Genomic DNA, 19,445 nt, shown 5'->3' with positions numbered 1-19,445 from the left:
TTATTGGAATATAATTGCTTTACAATGTTGTGTTAGTTTCTGTTGTATAACAAAGTGAATCAGCTCTACGTATATGTTTATCCCCGTATCTCCTCCCTCTTGCATCTCCCTCCCACTCTCCCTAACCCACCCCTCCAGGTGGTCACAAAGCACCGAGCTGTTCTTCCTATGCTATGTGGCTGCTTCCCACTAGCTATCTATTTTACATTTGGTAGCATATATATGTCCATGCCACTCTCTCACTTTGTCCCAGATTACCCTTCCCCCTCCCCGTGTCCTCAAGTCCGTTCTCTACGTCTGCGTTTTTATTTGAGGAACTGTTCTGAAGAGGTAAAGAAGGAGGTCAGTATATACAAGATTTTAGTGAAGGGGGAGATGTGCAATCAAGCACACATTTTGCTGGAAGTTTACTGCTATTCATGAGGAGCAGATGTCTCTGTTAATGATTTTAGTGCTTTTCTGGATATGAGAAATTAGGCTCATAAAACCTTCTTCTGAAAACATCTAACTATCTGAAGGCCTGTTCTGCCAGTTTTTCCATGATCTCCGCCCTGAACCCCTTTCGGGGTGTGCTGAAGGACTGCAGTGGCTAGTGACCTAATCCCTGTAGAGGCAGATGGTGAGCAACAATTTTTCATCCACACTATCGTCTTATCAAATTTTAAGTTGGCAAAAATATTCATGTATATTTTCATTTAAGGGCAAGTTCATCCTTTAATCTGCTGATTGCCATTCTATAGTTTTTGTAAAAATAAGGAAGAGGGTAAACTAATACGTTTAGTGATCAATGTTTTGTCTTTATCTTACCTAGAAATTTTTCAGGGACCCAAATATAACTCAGTGATTAACACAATTTAATATTAGTTTAAGTATTTAAAAGTAAGGATTTGGATATTATAATTTATGCTGACACATTAGTCTATATGATTTATAGCATTGTAAGAATCCCTCTTATAAAGAATTACCTATTATAATTCAATTTATTTTGACACATAATTTTAATATTTTATAATCTATTATGAATTGGCTTATTTGACCATTAAAATCAGTAGAGGAAATCTAGAAAACTCAAATTAATTCGCTTTTTTTATTAGAAAATAAACCCAAGAAAATATGCTAAATAGTATTATACTGGTAAAATCAGAGAAAATATAGCTATTTCTAAACCAAAAGATTAAACCAGTCTAATTTATCCAAGGTATCATCTTATTATATAAAACTTTTCCCTATATAACTATGTACCAGTTATTAAAATTTTTAAGTTTTTTAAAAACAATTTTTGCTCTTGACATATTTCCAAGTAACCAATTATCATAAGCTTCTCTTAAAACATTTTTTTCTGTTACTACCTTAGCAAGACATTTTTCCCCCTTAGAGACTACATATAAATCATAAAAAAGCAAAAAAAAAAAAAAAACCTAGAAATCTTTGCATTTTTCTTCAGATTTATATTAATATTTGATATATTAATGTTGTTTCACTGGATAATTGGAATAAAAACTTGCTCCATTAAATTTTAATAACTCTTATAATCTGGTTTATTAATTCTTCCTGGAGGTAGATAAGACATATTTTTGGTCAAAATGGGAGGGCTTCCCTGGTGGCGCAGTGGTTGAGAGTCCGCCTGCCGATGCAGGGGACACGGGTTCGTGCCCCGGTCCGGGAGGATCCTACATGCCGCGGAGCGGCTGGGCCCGTGAGCCATGGCTGCTGAGCCTGCGTGTCCGGAGCCTGTGCTCCGCAACGGGAGAGGCCACAACAGTGAGAGGCCTGTGTACCGCAAAAAAAAAAAAAAAAATTATAATATGGGAAATTTTACCAACTCTTGTGCAAGCTAGACTTGCAACGGTGACAAAGCAGGAGACTCTAATATGGAAATGGCGTCACTATTAGGAATATTGATCAGTTAAAGAAACAAAGATATAATTACGTACCAGCAGGACCCTTGAGGGAGAATCATTATTGGAATCTAAGTAGTTTTATAATTTTTTTCTATAGTAGCATAATCTCGCTGTTTTTTTTTTTTTTTTTTTGTCCAGTTTCTATGTCCCTATGATGATGGCAATCTCCTTCCTTTAGTCTCTGGAGTAGGGCAACACCAAAACAAAAGGGTCCAGATGATTGCAACATGAATGATGGTCTATCCTGTTGCTGAAGGGCCACTGCTATGTTGCTGCTAAGGTACTTTATAGTCTGCAGCTGGACCCCAAGGGGTGAGTCAGAGGTCTCAGGCCTCATCAAAACCTGGCAGAAGATGAGAAACTGCCTCACTGTGGCCTCCTTCTTGGCAGATAGGGCACTGAGTGAGAAACGGCCTGGTAGCAGCTCCTCACGCGCCTCCAGCACACTCTTGTTTTCAGAGGACCCAGGATGTTCGGCCAAGACTCAGATCAGCTGCAGATCAAGCTTTGCCTAAGTGCCTGTGTGGATACGTGCAACATCCTTAGGTATTAGCCCAGAGCTGTTCTTTAACATTACTCAGTTAAAAACCTGTGTTTAGGGGCTTACCCCAAAGGAAATACGTGTGAGGCATTCCTGGCAGGGTCTACCACCTGGTCAAAATACAGTTTCCAGTTTAAAAAGCCTGGGAATGGAGGTGGAAATTGATGGTGCTAATAGGTGCAGCTGTGACTGATGACACCTGTGTATATGGGCCGTCCTTTTCATGCCACACACCTTTGAAGAATGCTTCTGGAATTTTGAATATCAGCAGTGCATTTGGAGCCTCGTAGCTATATGGTTCTGCCTCCTAGACTACCAATTGCTCAAGGCCGTTTTAGGCAAAGCCCTGTTGCTGTCTTCTTTGGAGTTGGCTGGTGTAAACTGTGTTCTGCTCTTGTTCCTCAGTTTTCCATAGTTCACCTTAGAGTTTAACTTTTCTTTCAGAGGCTTCGTGCCCAGAAGGCAGGTGGAGTTGGCAAGAGGAGACAACCGGTCTTATGGCTTCCATGATGATTGCTCATGTCATTGGCTTCTTTGCCTCCCTTATTAAAAGCTTCTACCTGACATAGTCTTATAGGTGAGGACGAATCTCTTCCTCTACCCATCTTAGGTTCTCCAGCTGGAGCCCTGTAGATTGGACTGACAAAAGACAGATTAACAAGAGAAAAACAAACAGAAGTTTACAGACATATGTATTCATGCATGTTACACATGGGAGTTCCCAGAGATGAGTAACTCAAAGGCTTGGTTAGAACTAGGTCTTACATAACTTCTTAACAAAAGAGCAATATATTTTTTGAGAAGTGACAAGACAAAAGAAAAGGACTTTGAGTCTAGGGGCAGCAAATCATGGGAGGACAAATATATGGGAGACTAACAGAAGATAAGGTCTAGTTAGCAAAGTTTGTTATGTAAATTCCTCTGGTCCCATCTCCAGACTGATAAGGATCTAAAGTTGTCTCTAGCAGTTCAACTTTTGTCCTTCCTGGTAGAGAGGGAGGAGGGACACTTTGTAAGTTTATTTCCTCCTTTTAGGCAAATCGGGGGAAGACAGATTTCTTATATCTGTTTCTTCTCAATTGTCTTCAGCACAAAATAATTCTTAAGCCCATGTGGAGTATTTTGAGGTAGTAAAATCTGTTCTGCTTCAGTTATATACGCTGGTTCTCACATGGCCACGGGTAGCCTTTAATCCTCCCACCATTGTCACTTCTTCTCCGCCTCCCCCACTCCACAGCTTTATCCTGGAAGTAAATGCCAAAATCAGCTTTGCTCTTTTCTTTTTTTAATCCTACCTTTTGTGTGTTTTTTTTGAAGTTTCCCAGGTTGTGATCTGTTTCTCCAGTCTCAATATTGAGTTACCTGCTCTCTTCTGGAACAGTATTCACTTTGATTAGAAAGAAATAGGTTTCAGCCTGAAGAACAAACATGGCCGGTTTCGCTGGTGGTGCAGTGGTTAAGAATCCGCCTGCCAATGCAGGGGACACAGGTTCAAGCCCTGGCCCGGGAAGATCCCACATGCCACGGAGCAACTAAGCCGGTGCGCCACAACTACTGAACCTGAGCTCTATAGCCCACAAGCCACAACTACTGAGCCCATGTGCCACAACTACTGAAGCCTGCGCACCTAGAGCCCGTGCTCTGCAACTAGAGAAGCCACGACAATGAGAAGCCTGTGCACTGCAACGAAGAGTAGCCCCTGCTCATGACAACTAGAGAAAGCCTGGGCACAGCAACGAGGACCCAACACAGCCAAAAATAAATAAATAAATAAATAAATAAATAAAACAAACATGGCTTTTGGGAGCCCCTCAGAACTGTTTGTATGGAGGGGATAGTCCTGTCAGATGTGAGGTCATGGGAACTTCTACTATTATTGTTTTATTCTAAACTTGAAGCATGTCTAAAATTGCTATTACCTTTGTAGCAGTTGTTTCCGGCAAGTACGTTAGGCTACTGTTGTCTACTCTTACTTCTTTGTCAATCCAATTACCTCGGCTTTCTTATCTTAAGGATTTGGGGTTCAGTGATGGTACCCTTTCTTTATTTTAGAGAGGTGCTATAGACTTAGTCTATTTAATTGGCTCTCTGCTTAGTTATTTCAAGAAATTTGGGGGGACTTCCCTGGTGGAACAGTGGTTAAGAATCTGCCTGCCAGTGCAGGCGACACGGGTTTGAGCCCTGGTTCGGGAAGATCCCACATGCCACACAGCAGCTAAACCTGTGCGCCACAACTACTGAGACTGCGCTCTAGAGCCCGTGAGCCACAACTATGGAGCCCATGTGCCACAACTACTGAAGCCCGCGTGCCTGGAGCCTGTGCTGCGCAACGAGAAGCCACTGCAATGAGAAGCCCGCGCACCGCAAGGAAGAGTAGCCCCCGCTCGCTGCAACTAGAGAAAGCCCGCGTGTAGCAAGGAAGACCCAAGGCAGCCATAAATAAATAAATAAATAAAAAAGAAAGAAATTTGGGACAAGAATGAAAGTAGATTACCAGCTTAATCTAATCTTTCAGATTGCTTCTATTTTTCAATGGTGGTCTGTTATTAGAGCAATTTTTCTCTTGACTCATACTGAAGAAATTATTTTTTTTTTAATTTATTTATTTATATTTGGCTGCGTTGGGTCTTCTTTGCTGTGCACGGGCTTTCTTTATTTGCGGCGAGCGGGGGCTACTCTTTCCTGCGGTGCGCGGGCTTCTCATTGCGGTGGCTTCTCTTGTGCAGAGTGCAGGCTCTAGGCATGCAGGCTTTAGTAGTTGTGGCTCACAGCCTCTAGAGTGTAGGCTCAGTAGTTTTGGTGCACAGGCTTAGTTGTTCTGCGGCATGTGGGATCTTCCCGGACCAGGGCTTGAACCCGTGTCCCCTGCATTGGCAGGTGGATTCTTAACCACTGAGTCACCAGGAAAGCCTGGTTTCCTGCATTAACTTATTTTCATTGGGGCTCGCTTGCCCATGTGTTTTAAACTCAAATACTAAAAGCATGGCATCCATTAGCAGTTTAATAATCTGAGAGAAGATAAAATACACAAGAAAAAAACATAGCTGGACAGTTTGTTCAAACTGTCCATGTAAAAGGTGGACAGTTTACTTCAAGCACTATAAACAAGGCTAAATGGATTAGTTTTCAGTTATATGCAATATATTGAAATTATGGCATTAGGAATCGGCACATTTTAACATCTATCAAGAAAGACTCTTCTGATAGCAGGGTTTCTCAATCTCAGCAAAAATTACATTTTCGCCCAGATAATTCTTTGTTGTGGGAGCTGTTCTGTGCATTGTAGGATGTTTAGCAGCATCCCTGGCCTCTTCCTACTAGATGCCAATATCACCTCTCCCCACCCCCACCAGTTGTAACAATCAAAAATGTCTCCAGACATTGCCAAATCTCTTAACACCTAGTTAAGAATCACTGTTTAAAAGAAAGAACCACTCACTCAAATAGCTCTTCTAATACTAGATGATAAAAATGTATAACACAGGATTATATGTCCGTTATATCCAACTCAATACTTTAAAATAGAATGTATCTTGTCACAATTCCATGAAATGTTGAAAACATTGACTGATGATATCTGAGCTCAGCATGATTAAAAGTAGAATATAAAAGCTAGAAAAAAAGCTCTAACACTAGAAATTAAACTAAGACAGGAACTCTTGTAAACAACGATTAAAGAAGAAAGCAAACCCCAAACTCAGAATATCTGTAAAATTACAAAATCGACTTAAGAAAGCTTAACTAAAACAGTACTCAATGGACAATTCATTATATTCAATGTTTATATTACTATATAAGAAAAACTAACAAAAATCAATGAAATAAATATTCAACCTAAGAAGTTAGAAGTCTATGGATGAGTTATAAAAAACAGACAAGAGATAAGTAAAAGAAAATGAGATATGAATGAATTAAGAAACAGAAAGACAGAAGTAGTCAATGAATTTTCTTTCCTTTGGGAAATTTGGTCTAAATGAAATCCAGAAAAAATAAAAAATAACTTGATAAACCATTAATTACAAAACAAGACCATAGACATACAAAAGAAGAATTGCAAGAGGGAGGTGACCACATGTTTAGGAAAATTAAAGGAATTGGAAGAGTACGGGCGTGTATGAGAGCTCAGGGACTTTTGTTTACTGAAATATCCCAACTGCCAAGGATAGAGCCTACCATAGTGGCACACAAAAATCTTGTTGACTAAATGAACAAATATACCTCCATATGCTAAATACGTGACATTGATAAATTATAGAAGAAGATAAATTTGCAAAATTGATTTGAGATGAAATAGAAAATGTACAGGCTCTCTATTGACAGAGAGGCAATTCTCAGGTGAATTCCACCAATATTTTAGGAAATAAATCATTTAAATTTAATTTGTTCTAGAGTGGAGAGTGTGAAAGAAAATCTCACTCTCTCCTTTTAACAATGAAAGGAGCACAATTTGATAATAGAAACTAAAGAGTATACACAAAACTACACAATAGTCTTATATACGAATGTCAATAAAAAATGCTCAATAGTACATATCAAATAGCAACACACACACACAACACAGTTTAAAAACATATGTTCAATCATTTCCACTAGCTGCTCCTCTCTGACCAACATGTGACCAACTTCAGCAGGACATAAAGTGAGGGCTACCCAGCTCCAAATTGTCCTTTGGCAATTTTATCTCTTCCTGACAACCCCCAAGACAGAATTAAAGGGGCCCTCATGCTCCTAAGGATGCCACATAGTCTTTGTAGGAAGATTTACCAATGGCCAGATTTAAGGGGGGACCTGAAAAGTCCATGTACTTTTGTCAAGACCACTGCTACTCCCACCATACCTCCCACCATATTCTGCATCTCAGCTCTCAATCTAGCTAAAATACCAGTGCCCAGAGGAGATTATCCTATCCCTCCTCACCCCTTGCCCCCATCAAGAGAAGTGAGAACTTGGGGATTTGGTATCTGGAGGTAGAAACATGGTGGGTACAGTTCAGATTCCGGGAGGGTTCACATGCAAAGACCAGGGCTCCACAAGATATCATGATTTAGTTACTAGTTTGGAATGGTCAGAAATTGAAGTCACCAGTGAAAGCTTGAAATTTTAAGGGAGTTCCAGAGAAATACCAAGCCTGGGAAATATAATTTACCTCAACCTTTTACATTTCCATAACTGTGGTCATGAAGTGTGCAGCACGTCGCAGTGTTGAAGCCTGCAGACTTGGGATTGGTGCCTATGTGCCTCTTGTGGCCTCTTCCAATAACCTCTGTGTCATTATGGAAGACAGTGCCTGAGGGAGGTCTTCCAAGGAGAATAGTCAGTGATGGGCAAACAAAAAACATTCTGCGGGCTGGGGCAGAAAGTCCTTGCTCTTCTGGTCCATGTGTTTTTATGGATCAGTGGGTACGCTGTTGGCCTCCTCTCCTTTTCCAGGCAGGTTATGTAACTATTGATGTATCTTACTCCATATTCCATTAGAGGCCTCTGATTAGGAAAGAGATTGATTTGGGTTAACAAACATCTTTGGGGTTGCAAAAGTCCCCAAGAAGGTCAAAAATATTGGTCATCAATACCTGAGCTCAGTAAAGCATTGACTAAGTAAGGCCATTTTTACTGCTGGTGTCAGCTTGAGAGACTGGAAATCTTGACTGAGAGATGGTATATTTGCTTGCTAGGGCTGCTTGAACAAAGTGCCACAAACTGGCCACTTACATAACAGAAGTTTATTGCCTCACAGTTCTAGAGACCACAAGTCCGAGATAAAGGTGTTGGCAGGGTTGGTTCCTTCTGAGGGCTATGAGGGTGAATCTGGTCCATGCCTCTCACCTAGCTTCTGGTGGTTTGCTGGACATCTTTGTAAAAGCATCACCCTGACCTCTGCCTCTATCTGCACGTGGTGCTCTCCCTGTGTGTTGCCTGTGTCCAAGTTTCCCCTTTTTATAAGGATACCAATCATACTGGATTAGTGTCTACCATACTCCAGTATGACTTCATCTTACCTAATCGCATATGCAATGACCCTATTTCCAAATAAGGTCACGTTCTGAGGTACTACGGGCTAGTACTTCAACATATGAATTTTGGGGGCATACAATTTATCCCAAAATAGTTGGGAAACTTGAGAGGAATGAGAGTGAAGGGAGAAGTGACATGCAGAAACTCATGCAGACCAGGATCACTCTTTCCTGACCTTCTGTTTTCTGTCTCCAACTCTTTTTCCTCCATCTCTGTTAAGACTAAGACAGAATTCCCCTCTTCCAATCTTTAGAAATACATGTATACATTTCTCCTGACAAATAGTGGGACTCTTTTCCAATGCCTGTCTTTAAAAAATGGTTTGATAGGTGTGGTCCTTCTTCCACACCAGCCCCCTGAAATATTTTGAAGAGTTTTGACAGTAGAGGTCAGGACTTGAGTTTCTGTTCTTTCATTATGGTACTCCCTTTTCTTCCTATCTTCCCTATCTTCCCAGTGCTAAATGTACAGTAGGAATTCAACCAAAGGTCTCTAATTTAAATGAATTCAGATGATTCCCCCCACCCCAAGCAACAAAATGGAGATTCATGTGGTAGAATAAATCATCATTTTTATTATTTCTTGTGAATGAGATATTTTCCAGAGAATAGCATTATAAGTATTCATATTAGAATTATTAGAAACAATAAGTAGAGATCAATTTTTTAAAACGATAGTTTCTCAGAAATGTACGTTTTCAGATCATGGAAGATTATAAGCAATTGATCTTGGACAAACATAAGTTTGTTTTGATGTTTTGAAGTTTTGAAGCGCTCTCTTGCCCTGTGAGAGTGACTTAATATGAATGAATAAAATATACTGCTCTGGCTGGACTGAAAATAGGTACATCTCTACTATGGAATTCTAATAATCATTTTATTCACTTAAAAAATTTACATATAGTAAAATTATCAGTGTTCTTTTGAACTTGCTACTTTCTCAAAATTCAGTTATCCCAATAACTTTCAAAGTCTTAAGTCTAATGATTCTATAAAACCTCTTCTTTCAATATGTTTCCTAAAGCTTCCTTTTTATATGTCTTCTTTGAAATAATGGTCTGTGGACTATTTTACAATACAGGGTATGCAGGTTGTCTCAAGCCACTTTGCATAATGGTGGTCATATAATGAATGGGGGCAGGAGTTGCAGGCAGTGTTAGCATAGATCACTAGCTTACTGAAGCTCAGGCCCTTTAAAACATGCAAGAGAGAACAAGCAATTATCCATCTTTCAAGCTGGATAAAAGCTACACGAACACACATTGGATGGAAACAAACAACAATCAAATCAGTATGGCTTTGTTGACCGCTGTGGTGTTTAATTAGCTCTATAGTAAGACTTTTCTATACTTAGCCCTCTCTTTCTACTCAAGGTGAAGCAAATCACTTCCCTGTTAATAATGCATGTGTGGATCTTACCTTGGCTGTGTCTGTATTACAGTCAATGGTCCAAACCATCAAGACCACTGCCAGCACACTGGCATGGTCCAGCTCTCCATCCTTGCTGTTGCCCTGTTAACTGCTAAAGAACTCAGACTACCCATGGCAGCAGTATCCGAATTCATGTGTTATTTATCTTCATATGTTGCCTTTGAAGTCTTTTCTAAAGCCTAATATTTTTCTTTCTGAAACCCAGAAGACATTGATTTAATAAAATATTAGCTGATAATTTCCAAGTTATTTCAACAGATTTAAACCTATTTTTTTCCCCCCACATAGCTAAGTCAAAGTCACTTACACTACACAAAAGTTAAGTGTGTCTCCATCACCATTTCATCTGAGGATAGTAAACTCCTTTGATTTCCATAGCTGGAGGAACCACCCAGCCCAAAGTCCTGGCACACATAGAGGGAAAATATCTGTTGCGGAGCTCTCTGAAGTCAGTATTCATCATGAAATGGGTATTCAGGATGGTCACACCACCTGCCAAAACAATTCCCCCAAAGGGAAAAAGTTCACTTCAAATGCTGCATGGCTGTATGTGTTACTAGCATTCTTTGGTAACTTTACCGACCATTCCCTCTTTCTCTTACTCATTCCATTTCTGTTTCGTGCCCATTCTCCTCCCCTGTTTCCCCTTAAGCCAGCACCTTTTACTGAAGCCCCAGATAGCACCCTGGGTGTAAGTGTGGGGTGGGGGGATTGGGGGGAGAAGGCTAGTTGTCTCCACATTAACATTTTCTTAAAAGCACAGGAGGTGAGCAATACCTGCCTACTTACACACTTTGTCCCAACTTCTTCCTCCTTCTGCTCTCTTGATATAAACTGCCTCCCATTTCAATAAACCACATAAGCATTTCTCTTCAAAACTCTATTATGGGGCTTCCCTGGTGGCGCAGTGGTTGAGAGTCCGCCTGCCGATGCAGGGGACACGGGTTCGTGCCCCGGTCCGGGAAGATCCCACATGCCGCGGAGCGGCTGGGCCCGTGAGCCATGGCCGCTGAGCCTGCGTGTCCGGAGCCTGTGCTCCGGGCCACAACAGTGAGAGGCCCGCGTACCGCAAAAACAAACAAACAAACAAAAAAACTCTATCATGAATCAGTGTCAGTCTCTTCTCAGAGTTTTTACTTGCCCCTATCACTAGGCCTCCTGAGAGTTGAAAGTTTGAGATTTAGAAAGTTGATGACCAGCAAAGTAAGTTTCCATGATGATGATGACAGTGATGATAATGATGAAGCTACCTCTTAAATAAAAATGGCGAAACAGTCTATAGAAGGACTGGAGTGTGTGTGTGCCTGTACTGAAGCACACCTAAGATTTAGTTCTCTGCAAGTACTATGAGCTTTAAATCAAAATATAAAACAAAACCAGAGAAGGCTCTCAAATATCAAGGATCAGCCAGATGAAAAGCAGCAGAACCTTGGCCCAGCATCCCTAAATGATACATTTTTTTGATCAATGGGGCCTAATCTTTGTTTCTCCTTGCTGATTTTTCTAGTTATTTCCAGATGTGATGAGTTATTTTCCCAGTGTTGCTAGAATTAGGTATTAAAAATGTCAAAGGTCAGGCTTCCCTGGTGGTGCAGTGGTTGAGAATCCGCCTGCCAATGCAGGGGAGATGGGTTGGAGCCCTGGTCCGGGAAGATCTCACATACCATGGAGCAACTAAGCCTGTGTCCCACAACTACTGAGCCTGTGCGCCACAATTTCTGAGCCCGCGTGCCACACTACTGAAGTCCGTGCGCCTAGAGCCCGTGCTCCGCAACAAGATAAGCCACTGCAATGAGAAGCCCACGCACCGCAACGAAGAGTAGCCTCTGCTCACCGCAACTAGAGGAAGCCCGCGTGCAGCAACGAGAACCCAACACAGCCATAAATAAATAAATAAAATGTCAAACCAAATAATGTCACTAACCAACTGTAAAAAAACAAAACAAAACAGCATATTGGAGGATTGGCTATCTCTTACTATTTTTAATTTAATGATATTTATTCAATAGAAATAGTTTATCTTCAAGAGCTGTTAATTAACGTGTAAGGGTTAGTTCTGTGTTTGTGTTTACTTTTATGTTCTTGAGGCTAGGAGGTGCTTCTTGATTTCAAATAGTTTTTCCCCTGGAAAATTCACATTAGACAGCTGTTTATTAATTCAGAAATTGATTCAGAAATTCAGTGTCAGCATAGTCCACACTTTCTGACTCATGAAAAATAGTGGGACCGATAAGATAAGCGCCCAAACTATACGAACCATCTTAACGAGCATTTTCTAAATGCACACTCAAAGAGAAGATTGTAAAAAGAAGAATACTATCCAGGTGATTTCAAGAACTGGAAATATTAATGAAGAATGATTAAGAAGAAAAAATGTGGGTGTGTATGTATACAAATATATACGTGTGTATATATACATGAACTATATTCTTTTTTTTTATTTTTAAGGCTCTGTAATATTCAGAGAATAAAGGGTTACTTCAGTTGATACTTAAATTTGGCAACACTTCAAAGGAATTTTGCTTGTGGGAAGTCAGACAATAGGTGAAGCCAGAAGCTCCAAATCTTATAGGCAAACATTTGTCTAAAACTCAACCTGGTGCTCTTTCTACTGCACTCTAATGCCTCTCTCCCAGGAATTGTTCTTGTTGACAGCTTTGCTCTAATTTGTGCCCACTTTGATTTCTAAGGAAGAAATAAATATGTTGTTTGCATATCTGTGCTGCTGTTGTATTAACATAACGAAAACTGATTTAATTCTCCTCAATGTTTTTAGCCTGTGATGCCTTAACCTAACCAATGGGAATGTCATAAATGTCAAAAATATTCTTTTAAGCAAAAATGCAGGTTTGTAGGAAGTTCCTAATTCAGAACATGCTGCCCACCGGCCTTTACCCTTGTGCCTTCCATGGACACGGTCCCGGTTCATGAGAGCCTGTTGGTTGACGCTTGACAATCCAACATCACTGCACAGAACCTGATTAATGATCCCCCAGAACTCACATGAGCATTTCCACGAAGCGGACATTTTTATTCAGGTCTTCAATGCCCTTCATTTCTTCTTCAGTGAGAGAAAAGTCAAAGATCTGAAATAACAGAAACAAAAAAACAGACATTTATAATAGTAGAAGATGGGTCAAGCTTGGGATCAGGGAGTGAGGCCAGCAGTGGGAGCCCTTCAAAGATTTATGAACATCTCTGCAAATGTCTTAGAGGAGTTGGGCTAGTGCGGGGGGGCCACCCCACCCATGTGGAGGTGGAATTCTTTCTGCCCTTTGTCTTTAAGACAATCCTGCTGGGGACACCTTGCAAGAAATTTCAAATGTTCTGAAACAATACACATTCAGAACATCTCCTAAAAATCTAAAAGTGAAGAATTCTTATTATTTTGGTATAAGATGCTGAACTTTTGATTCTGGACTATGGTCTTCGTGCACTTTTTTTTTTTTTTTTAACAAAAATATTCCCTAGTCTCTAAATTTGCTTATGTATTTTTTTTAACTTTTAATTTGCTTTGGTTCATCATATTAATCCTTTCTCTTGTCATTTTTAATGTCTCTTTATCTACCTTTTAATTCTAATTACTTTTTCATTTTTTTTTTTTAGCTTGTACAGTTTGTACCTTGGTTTTATAATTGTCCTTTATGAACATTTTAATAGTTTATTTTAGCTTATTTATATTTTTAACAGTTGATTTGTTTATAATTTCTCTTATTATTTTATCTTTCTATCCCTTAACTTTTAATTTAGTAATTTACATGCATACACTTTTTTTTTTTTTTTTTTTTTTTTTGCGGTACGCAGGCCTCTCACTGCTGTGGCCTCTTCCGTTGCGGAGCACAGGCTCCGGACGCGCAGGCTCAGTGGCCATGGCTCATGAGCCCAGCCGCTCCGCGGCATGTGGGACCTTCCCAGACCAGGGCACAAACCCGTGTCCCCTGCATTGGCAGGCGGACTCTCAACCACTGCGCCACCAGGGAAGCCCTACATGAATAAATTTTAATTGTAAAAGTAATACATGAATATATGCTTTTTGTAAAGAAATGAAACACTACAGAAATACATGGACATGTATGGAGTAAAAGAAACAAAAGTGCCTCTTGATACCCACCACCCCAGTGCTATTCCCCTTCCCACAGATTCCTTCCAAACATTCAACACAGCAACAGCAAAATGCAATTGTATCATATTTCTATTATTCTGCAGCTTTATCTCATTCACATAATATGTCTTGGTGATCTTTTCTGTCAAAATATATAGACTGACTTTATTTATTTAACTACTATATCCGTAGTATAGATGTAATACGATTTACTTAGTCATTCCCCCAAGCATTGTTTCCAAGTGGTCTTTTCAGAGCATTCTTTCCTTTGATTATTTATTATCCAAGAATTGGAGTTATGAGATTGTAGAAGGAAATTTATTATAACATAAAAACAGTCATGAATGAACCAGTCACTTATAAAAGAAATCCTTACAAGCTTCCTTTTTCTTTAACACCTTCCCGCACCTAGTAGGGCTATTTGTCACATGACCTCACCTCCTTCAGCACAAGAATAGGGATGTAGCCCAGGGGACCAATCAAGGTATCTTTTTCATTAGACACAGTGATTATTATGGGAGTAGCCAATGACCCATAAAAGGACAAGCAGGGATTGACAGAGACAGAAGCCTTTATCTGTGATCATCTTTACTAAATGTGGGTAACAGATTAACCCATATTAATCTGTGTGTGCCACCATGTGGAGAAAGGGGGTGAGGAGAACTCAATCCTTTTATAAATCATTAGAATACCTGTGTCCAGTCATGTCTGACCTACCCAGGGACTTCCCAGTTATGAGAGCCAATAAATTATGTCTCTTTTTCTTTGGTAAATTTGAATTTCATTCCTTCATGTGGTAGCAAAAAAGCTCTGAAGATAATTGTCTAATATCATGGATGTCTTCCCATGTCAGTACTTATATTTTCACTTTATTATTTAAAAATGGATATAAAAGCACACATACTGTGTGAATTCATTTATTTGAAATTCTAGGAAATGCAAACTAGCCTATGGGGATAGAAAGAAAATCAGTGCTTGCTTGGGATTGGGGACCAGAAGGGATAGATTATAAAAGGGCATGAAGAGACTATTGGAGGTGCTGGATATGTTCATTATCTTGATCGTGGTGATGGTTTCATGGGTGTGTACATATGTCAAAACTTTTCCAATTTTATACTTTATGTTCAGTTCATTGCATTTCAATTACACCTCAGTAGAGTTCTGTTAAAAAAGAAAAATAAATAAAAATGCCTATATACTGTTTCATTGTACAAATATATCAAAATTTGTTTTACAATATCCTATTGAAAATTATTTCCAGTTTTTTTTAGCTGATAAAGTATGCTGTAATAAACATCTGTATATGTGTGCATTAATATGCAAATACATCTATGGGAAAAAGATTGTTGGGTCAATGGACATGTATGTTTGAATTTTGATGGATCTGGAAAAATGACATCCTTCTCCAAATCTTACATCATTTTATGTTTCTAATAGTATTATATGAAACTGCCTGTTTTCCCACACACTGTTAACATTCTGATTATTTTCCTATCTGAGGGGATAAATACTATCTCATTTTTATCTTTAATTATGAGTAAGACAAAAAACAACTTACTTTTGAAATTTAAAGTATTAACTGATGGGTAACTGATTAACTTTACATGGTACTTCTCTATGGCTGCATTTACCTAGCAGTTTATTCTTTGGAAGTAGCACAGTAAACTAATCACTCCATTGTCTAGTGGCCTCTTTTCTCACCTATATTTATAATGCTGATTACAGATTACTTATAGAGGAAATAAAGGGGGTTGGCATTTATGAAGTCTAAATGATCCTCTTCAATAATTTCCAAATTTGTCCCCAACTTTTTCCAGAGCCATTAAGAAGGTGGAAAGTTGACTGTTATGAATTTCCAATTTTATACCTTCTATTCCTGCTGTGCTGGTGGGGAAGGGAGTAGGTAGTGTCCAGAGTCAATAGGTAAGGAAACAGAAGAAATAAGGGAGCTAGATAGCCTACAAGCAGCAAAGAAATCCCTGAATTACTAGGAATTGTCTCAAATTCAGCTAAAATTAAATCCAGGTGTGGGTGGAGGGGGTCAGGGAGCAGGTATAAAATAACATATGAAGGCATTGCAACTTTCTTATTAATCTGAACACAAAATTCTCTCTAAAAAAAATAATACCCTACTTTTTACATTTCCAGAAGCAGTTCTCTTACTTGAAAGTTTTCTTTGATCCTTTCAGGGTTAAAGCTTTTAGGAATGACAACCACTCCTCGCTGGATGTTGAAACGCAAAACAACTTGAGCTGCTGTCTTATTGTATTTTTTCCCCAGTGAGTTTAGAAGTGCATCCTTTAACAAAGGTGGGGAAGACACATTCACCCTTTAAAAAAAAAAAAAATCGAAACATGCATCATATTTAGTCCGAGTAATGAGAACCAGCGGTTTACCAATCACCCTCCTCCTCTGACCCCCATTCACCTGGTAACCTATCCAGAACACTTCAGGTCACCTGTAACCAACTTCTCTGAGTGCAGAGTATTCAGAAGACTTGCTCTTAGTCTGAGAAGATCAAGACAGGCAGATTCAGAGCTGCCTCTTCCAGACGGTAAATAATATTGCTTTCATGGATCTTATAGAGAGAATGGGGTTGGAAGTAGGCATACAGGGGAAGGCAAGAAGACTGAAGTAGAAGAAACAAAGGCACAACTCTTGGAATCATCTTAGAGTAGAAAAATTTCTACTTAAGTCTGTGGAATGCATCACAGTAGAAGTGTTGCCACTGAATACAGAGATTTCAAAAATTTCGGAATATGGCCATAGAGACTCTTTGTCAAATAATAAGGTACTGGTAGGCACTTCTACAGGTAGAGTCTAATCAATTATTACAACACCTCAGTGAGGAAGGTTTTGTTAGCTGTAATTTGCATATGTGGAGAATGACTTGAAGAAATTACTTCCTTAAGATCACACAGCTGAATAGAGTCATTTCAGTCAAGTAATTTACATTAGCCTCATACTCTACACCAAGGAAATATACTTCCTGAGGAGACAGACAGCATTACTTACCAGGATGGATTCCTAGAGGTCCCCAAAGGGCTGTATGCAATAATGACAATGTCATGTTGTTGGCAAAATTTCAAGAGTTTTGGCTGGGTGAAATATGGATGGCATTCAACCTATGTGGTTGCATTGGAGAGCAGAGCACAAAATTAAGGGCTTTTGGATGAATGCAATTTTATATAGTTTGTAAAAAGTTCTTCAATAAAATCGACTGAAAAGTATTCTGGATAGCAAGGTAAATCTTACATATTTTTCCCAACAAGGAAGTTTACATTGTTTATATATCGGTGAGATGAATTAAAACAAGGTTAGTGAGGTCACCATCTGTGGGTTAATCCTAAAATAATTGGGGGACAAATTCAATTTTTACAGCTATCGGTTTAAAACTTTAAGTGAACAGATTCAATTATTTATAGTAAATATTCTAGCAAATACAATTTTCCATAACAAACACGCAGTCTCAAGGTTCACATTACAGTCTTGGTAAATAGAAGTGACATGTTGCAGAAGCCCTCTGTCCCTCACTATCAAACATCTATGAATATTTTCACAAGAGGTAGAGTGTGTATAAAACTAAATTTACAGATGAATTTTGTCTTCTTGGTGGAGAGTTCTTTACACCAAGTGTAAGCCTAGTTTCATTTTCTGTATCTTACTGACAGGATTCCTGCACTAAAAACACATGTGTCAACAAAAGTTCTTCTCAAAGTTTCTTCTTAAACACTACGGTAGTTTTTGACCTACGTGTTTGCTTTCTTTTTAATTAAAATCAACCAAGTCTTAATTAAAATATTTTAAGTATATAATTATTATTTTCACTATCTAAAGTATTAAATACTTGACAAGTTACATTTCTAGAAGGCACAAGAAAATGCTACTGATGAAGTGGAAAGGTAAACTGGAACTCTTAGAGGTGGGTCTTCTTTCCTTTTTCTAATTTGATAAACTTTCTTTTTCCCCCTTGTCAGTTTCTCCCATTTCTTCTTTTTCCCCTGCTCCCTCATAATCTTGATCCCACCTTTTCCCTAAGACACTTTTGTTTTCTCCCCCACTTGGGAACATGTCTTAATTCTAAAAAGTGACACACAGTGTCCACAGTACAGTGGTCCTTAGGTATTCACGTAGGATTGGTGCCAGGACACACACCCCCACCCCAGCAAACACCAAAATCCGGAGATGCTCAAGTCCATTCTATGAAATGGTGCAGTACAGTGGGCCCTCTATATTTGCGGGTTCTGCATCCATGGCTATGGAGGGTGGACTGTATTTCTTTCCCTTACCCTCTCCCACTCCTAGCATCACTCTCCCCCTTTGGTCTCTTTCTCATTTTCTATCTTATTGGTACACTAATCTTTTCAAACAATTTTTTTCTTTTTTATCAGGTCACGTCATCACTTAAAGACTAAGTGTGAATTCCTTACTTTCGTGCCTGCCTGCCTGCACCAAACACATTTACTTATCCCCACAGGGACTCCTTTCTAATCAGTTGGAGTGCTGTTATGGTCTCTGGCCTAAATATGTGTACGCACATGTGTATATAGCATGTGTATTTACCTATATACATATATATGTGTGTGTATTTGTGTGTGTGTATACATATATATATATAAACACAAAATGTATACATAATAAGGCTAATACAATTAAAAAATAAAACAAACAGGAATATCCATTCTGTGAACAAATTCAGGAGTTTACAGAAAGTTGCATTGGGCAACATACTAGAAACCCGTACTCAACAAAAATTTGAGTTAATGTAATATAAACTCAAATATATAATATAATATGTAATATAACAAAGATCTTTGCATAGATAGTTTTTTGATAAAAAACTTGAGGGCATATGGCTAAAGGACCACTCAGTGAAGGAAATTCTAGGGATGGAGGTGAGGGTGGGGGTGGGAGAGGGTAGGCTAACATGACCCAAGTGCGTATGACCTCAGAGAGTCACATTCCTTCTCTTCAGAGCATCTGTCTCAGTTTCCAATTACATATAACTTTCCTGACTTCATTAGTGTATGATCCACGAGAGCAAGGACTATATCTGTCTTTGGTCACTTTTGCATGCCTAGAACCTAGCACAGTGCCTGGCATAAGGCAGGTGCTTGATGACCATTTGTTGAATGAGTGAAAACAAGAGTCATACAGCAAGGACAAAGCCAGAATCTTAGGAAACATCACTCTTGATGCTGCAGACTGTTGTAGGCTGGGCTTCGTATGGGGTACAGCTGGTCATTTCTGGCTGAGAGCGGATGCTCAGTTTAAGGTAGAGGGTGGTGATGGTTCCTGATGTTGCAGGGCTTTGATGTCATCCTTATTTCTAAGGAGAAGGGTACCTAAGCACACTTGCCTTCTTCTTTGCTAGGGACTGCTTAGAGCCCTTTGTGAATGAGCCAGTGGAGCTGCAGTATTTACTTTTCCTTGTTTGCTAGGTAAAACCGATGTAAGTC

General features: G+C 39.3%; 1 protein-coding gene across 4 annotated transcripts in view; it reads right to left on the bottom strand.

The window, feature by feature from the left end:
• Window positions 1–7,431: 7,431 nt before the first annotated feature.
• AKR1D1 (aldo-keto reductase family 1 member D1) overlaps window positions 7,432–19,445 on the bottom strand; it is a 78,836-nt gene continuing 66,822 nt past the window's right edge. For all 4 annotated transcript variants that reach the window (XM_079932324.1, XM_079932326.1, XM_079932325.1 and 1 more), the window contains 6 exons: window positions 17,002–17,111; window positions 16,150–16,315; window positions 12,888–12,970; window positions 10,192–10,376; window positions 9,873–10,078; window positions 7,432–7,923 (listed from right to left, as the gene is read on the bottom strand). In XM_079932324.1, the coding sequence (XP_079788450.1) occupies window positions 10,334–10,376; window positions 12,888–12,970; window positions 16,150–16,315; window positions 17,002–17,111 (402 nt within the window). In that variant the 3' untranslated portion in view covers window positions 7,432–7,923; window positions 9,873–10,078; window positions 10,192–10,333. The remainder of the gene's footprint in view (window positions 7,924–9,872; window positions 10,079–10,191; window positions 10,377–12,887; window positions 12,971–16,149; window positions 16,316–17,001; window positions 17,112–19,445) is intronic.

This window comes from Stenella coeruleoalba (assembly GCF_951394435.1).
Source record: "Stenella coeruleoalba genome assembly, chromosome: 9".
NCBI lineage: Eukaryota > Metazoa > Chordata > Mammalia > Artiodactyla > Delphinidae > Stenella > Stenella coeruleoalba.
This window is presented reverse-complemented; position numbering and strand designations above follow the sequence as displayed.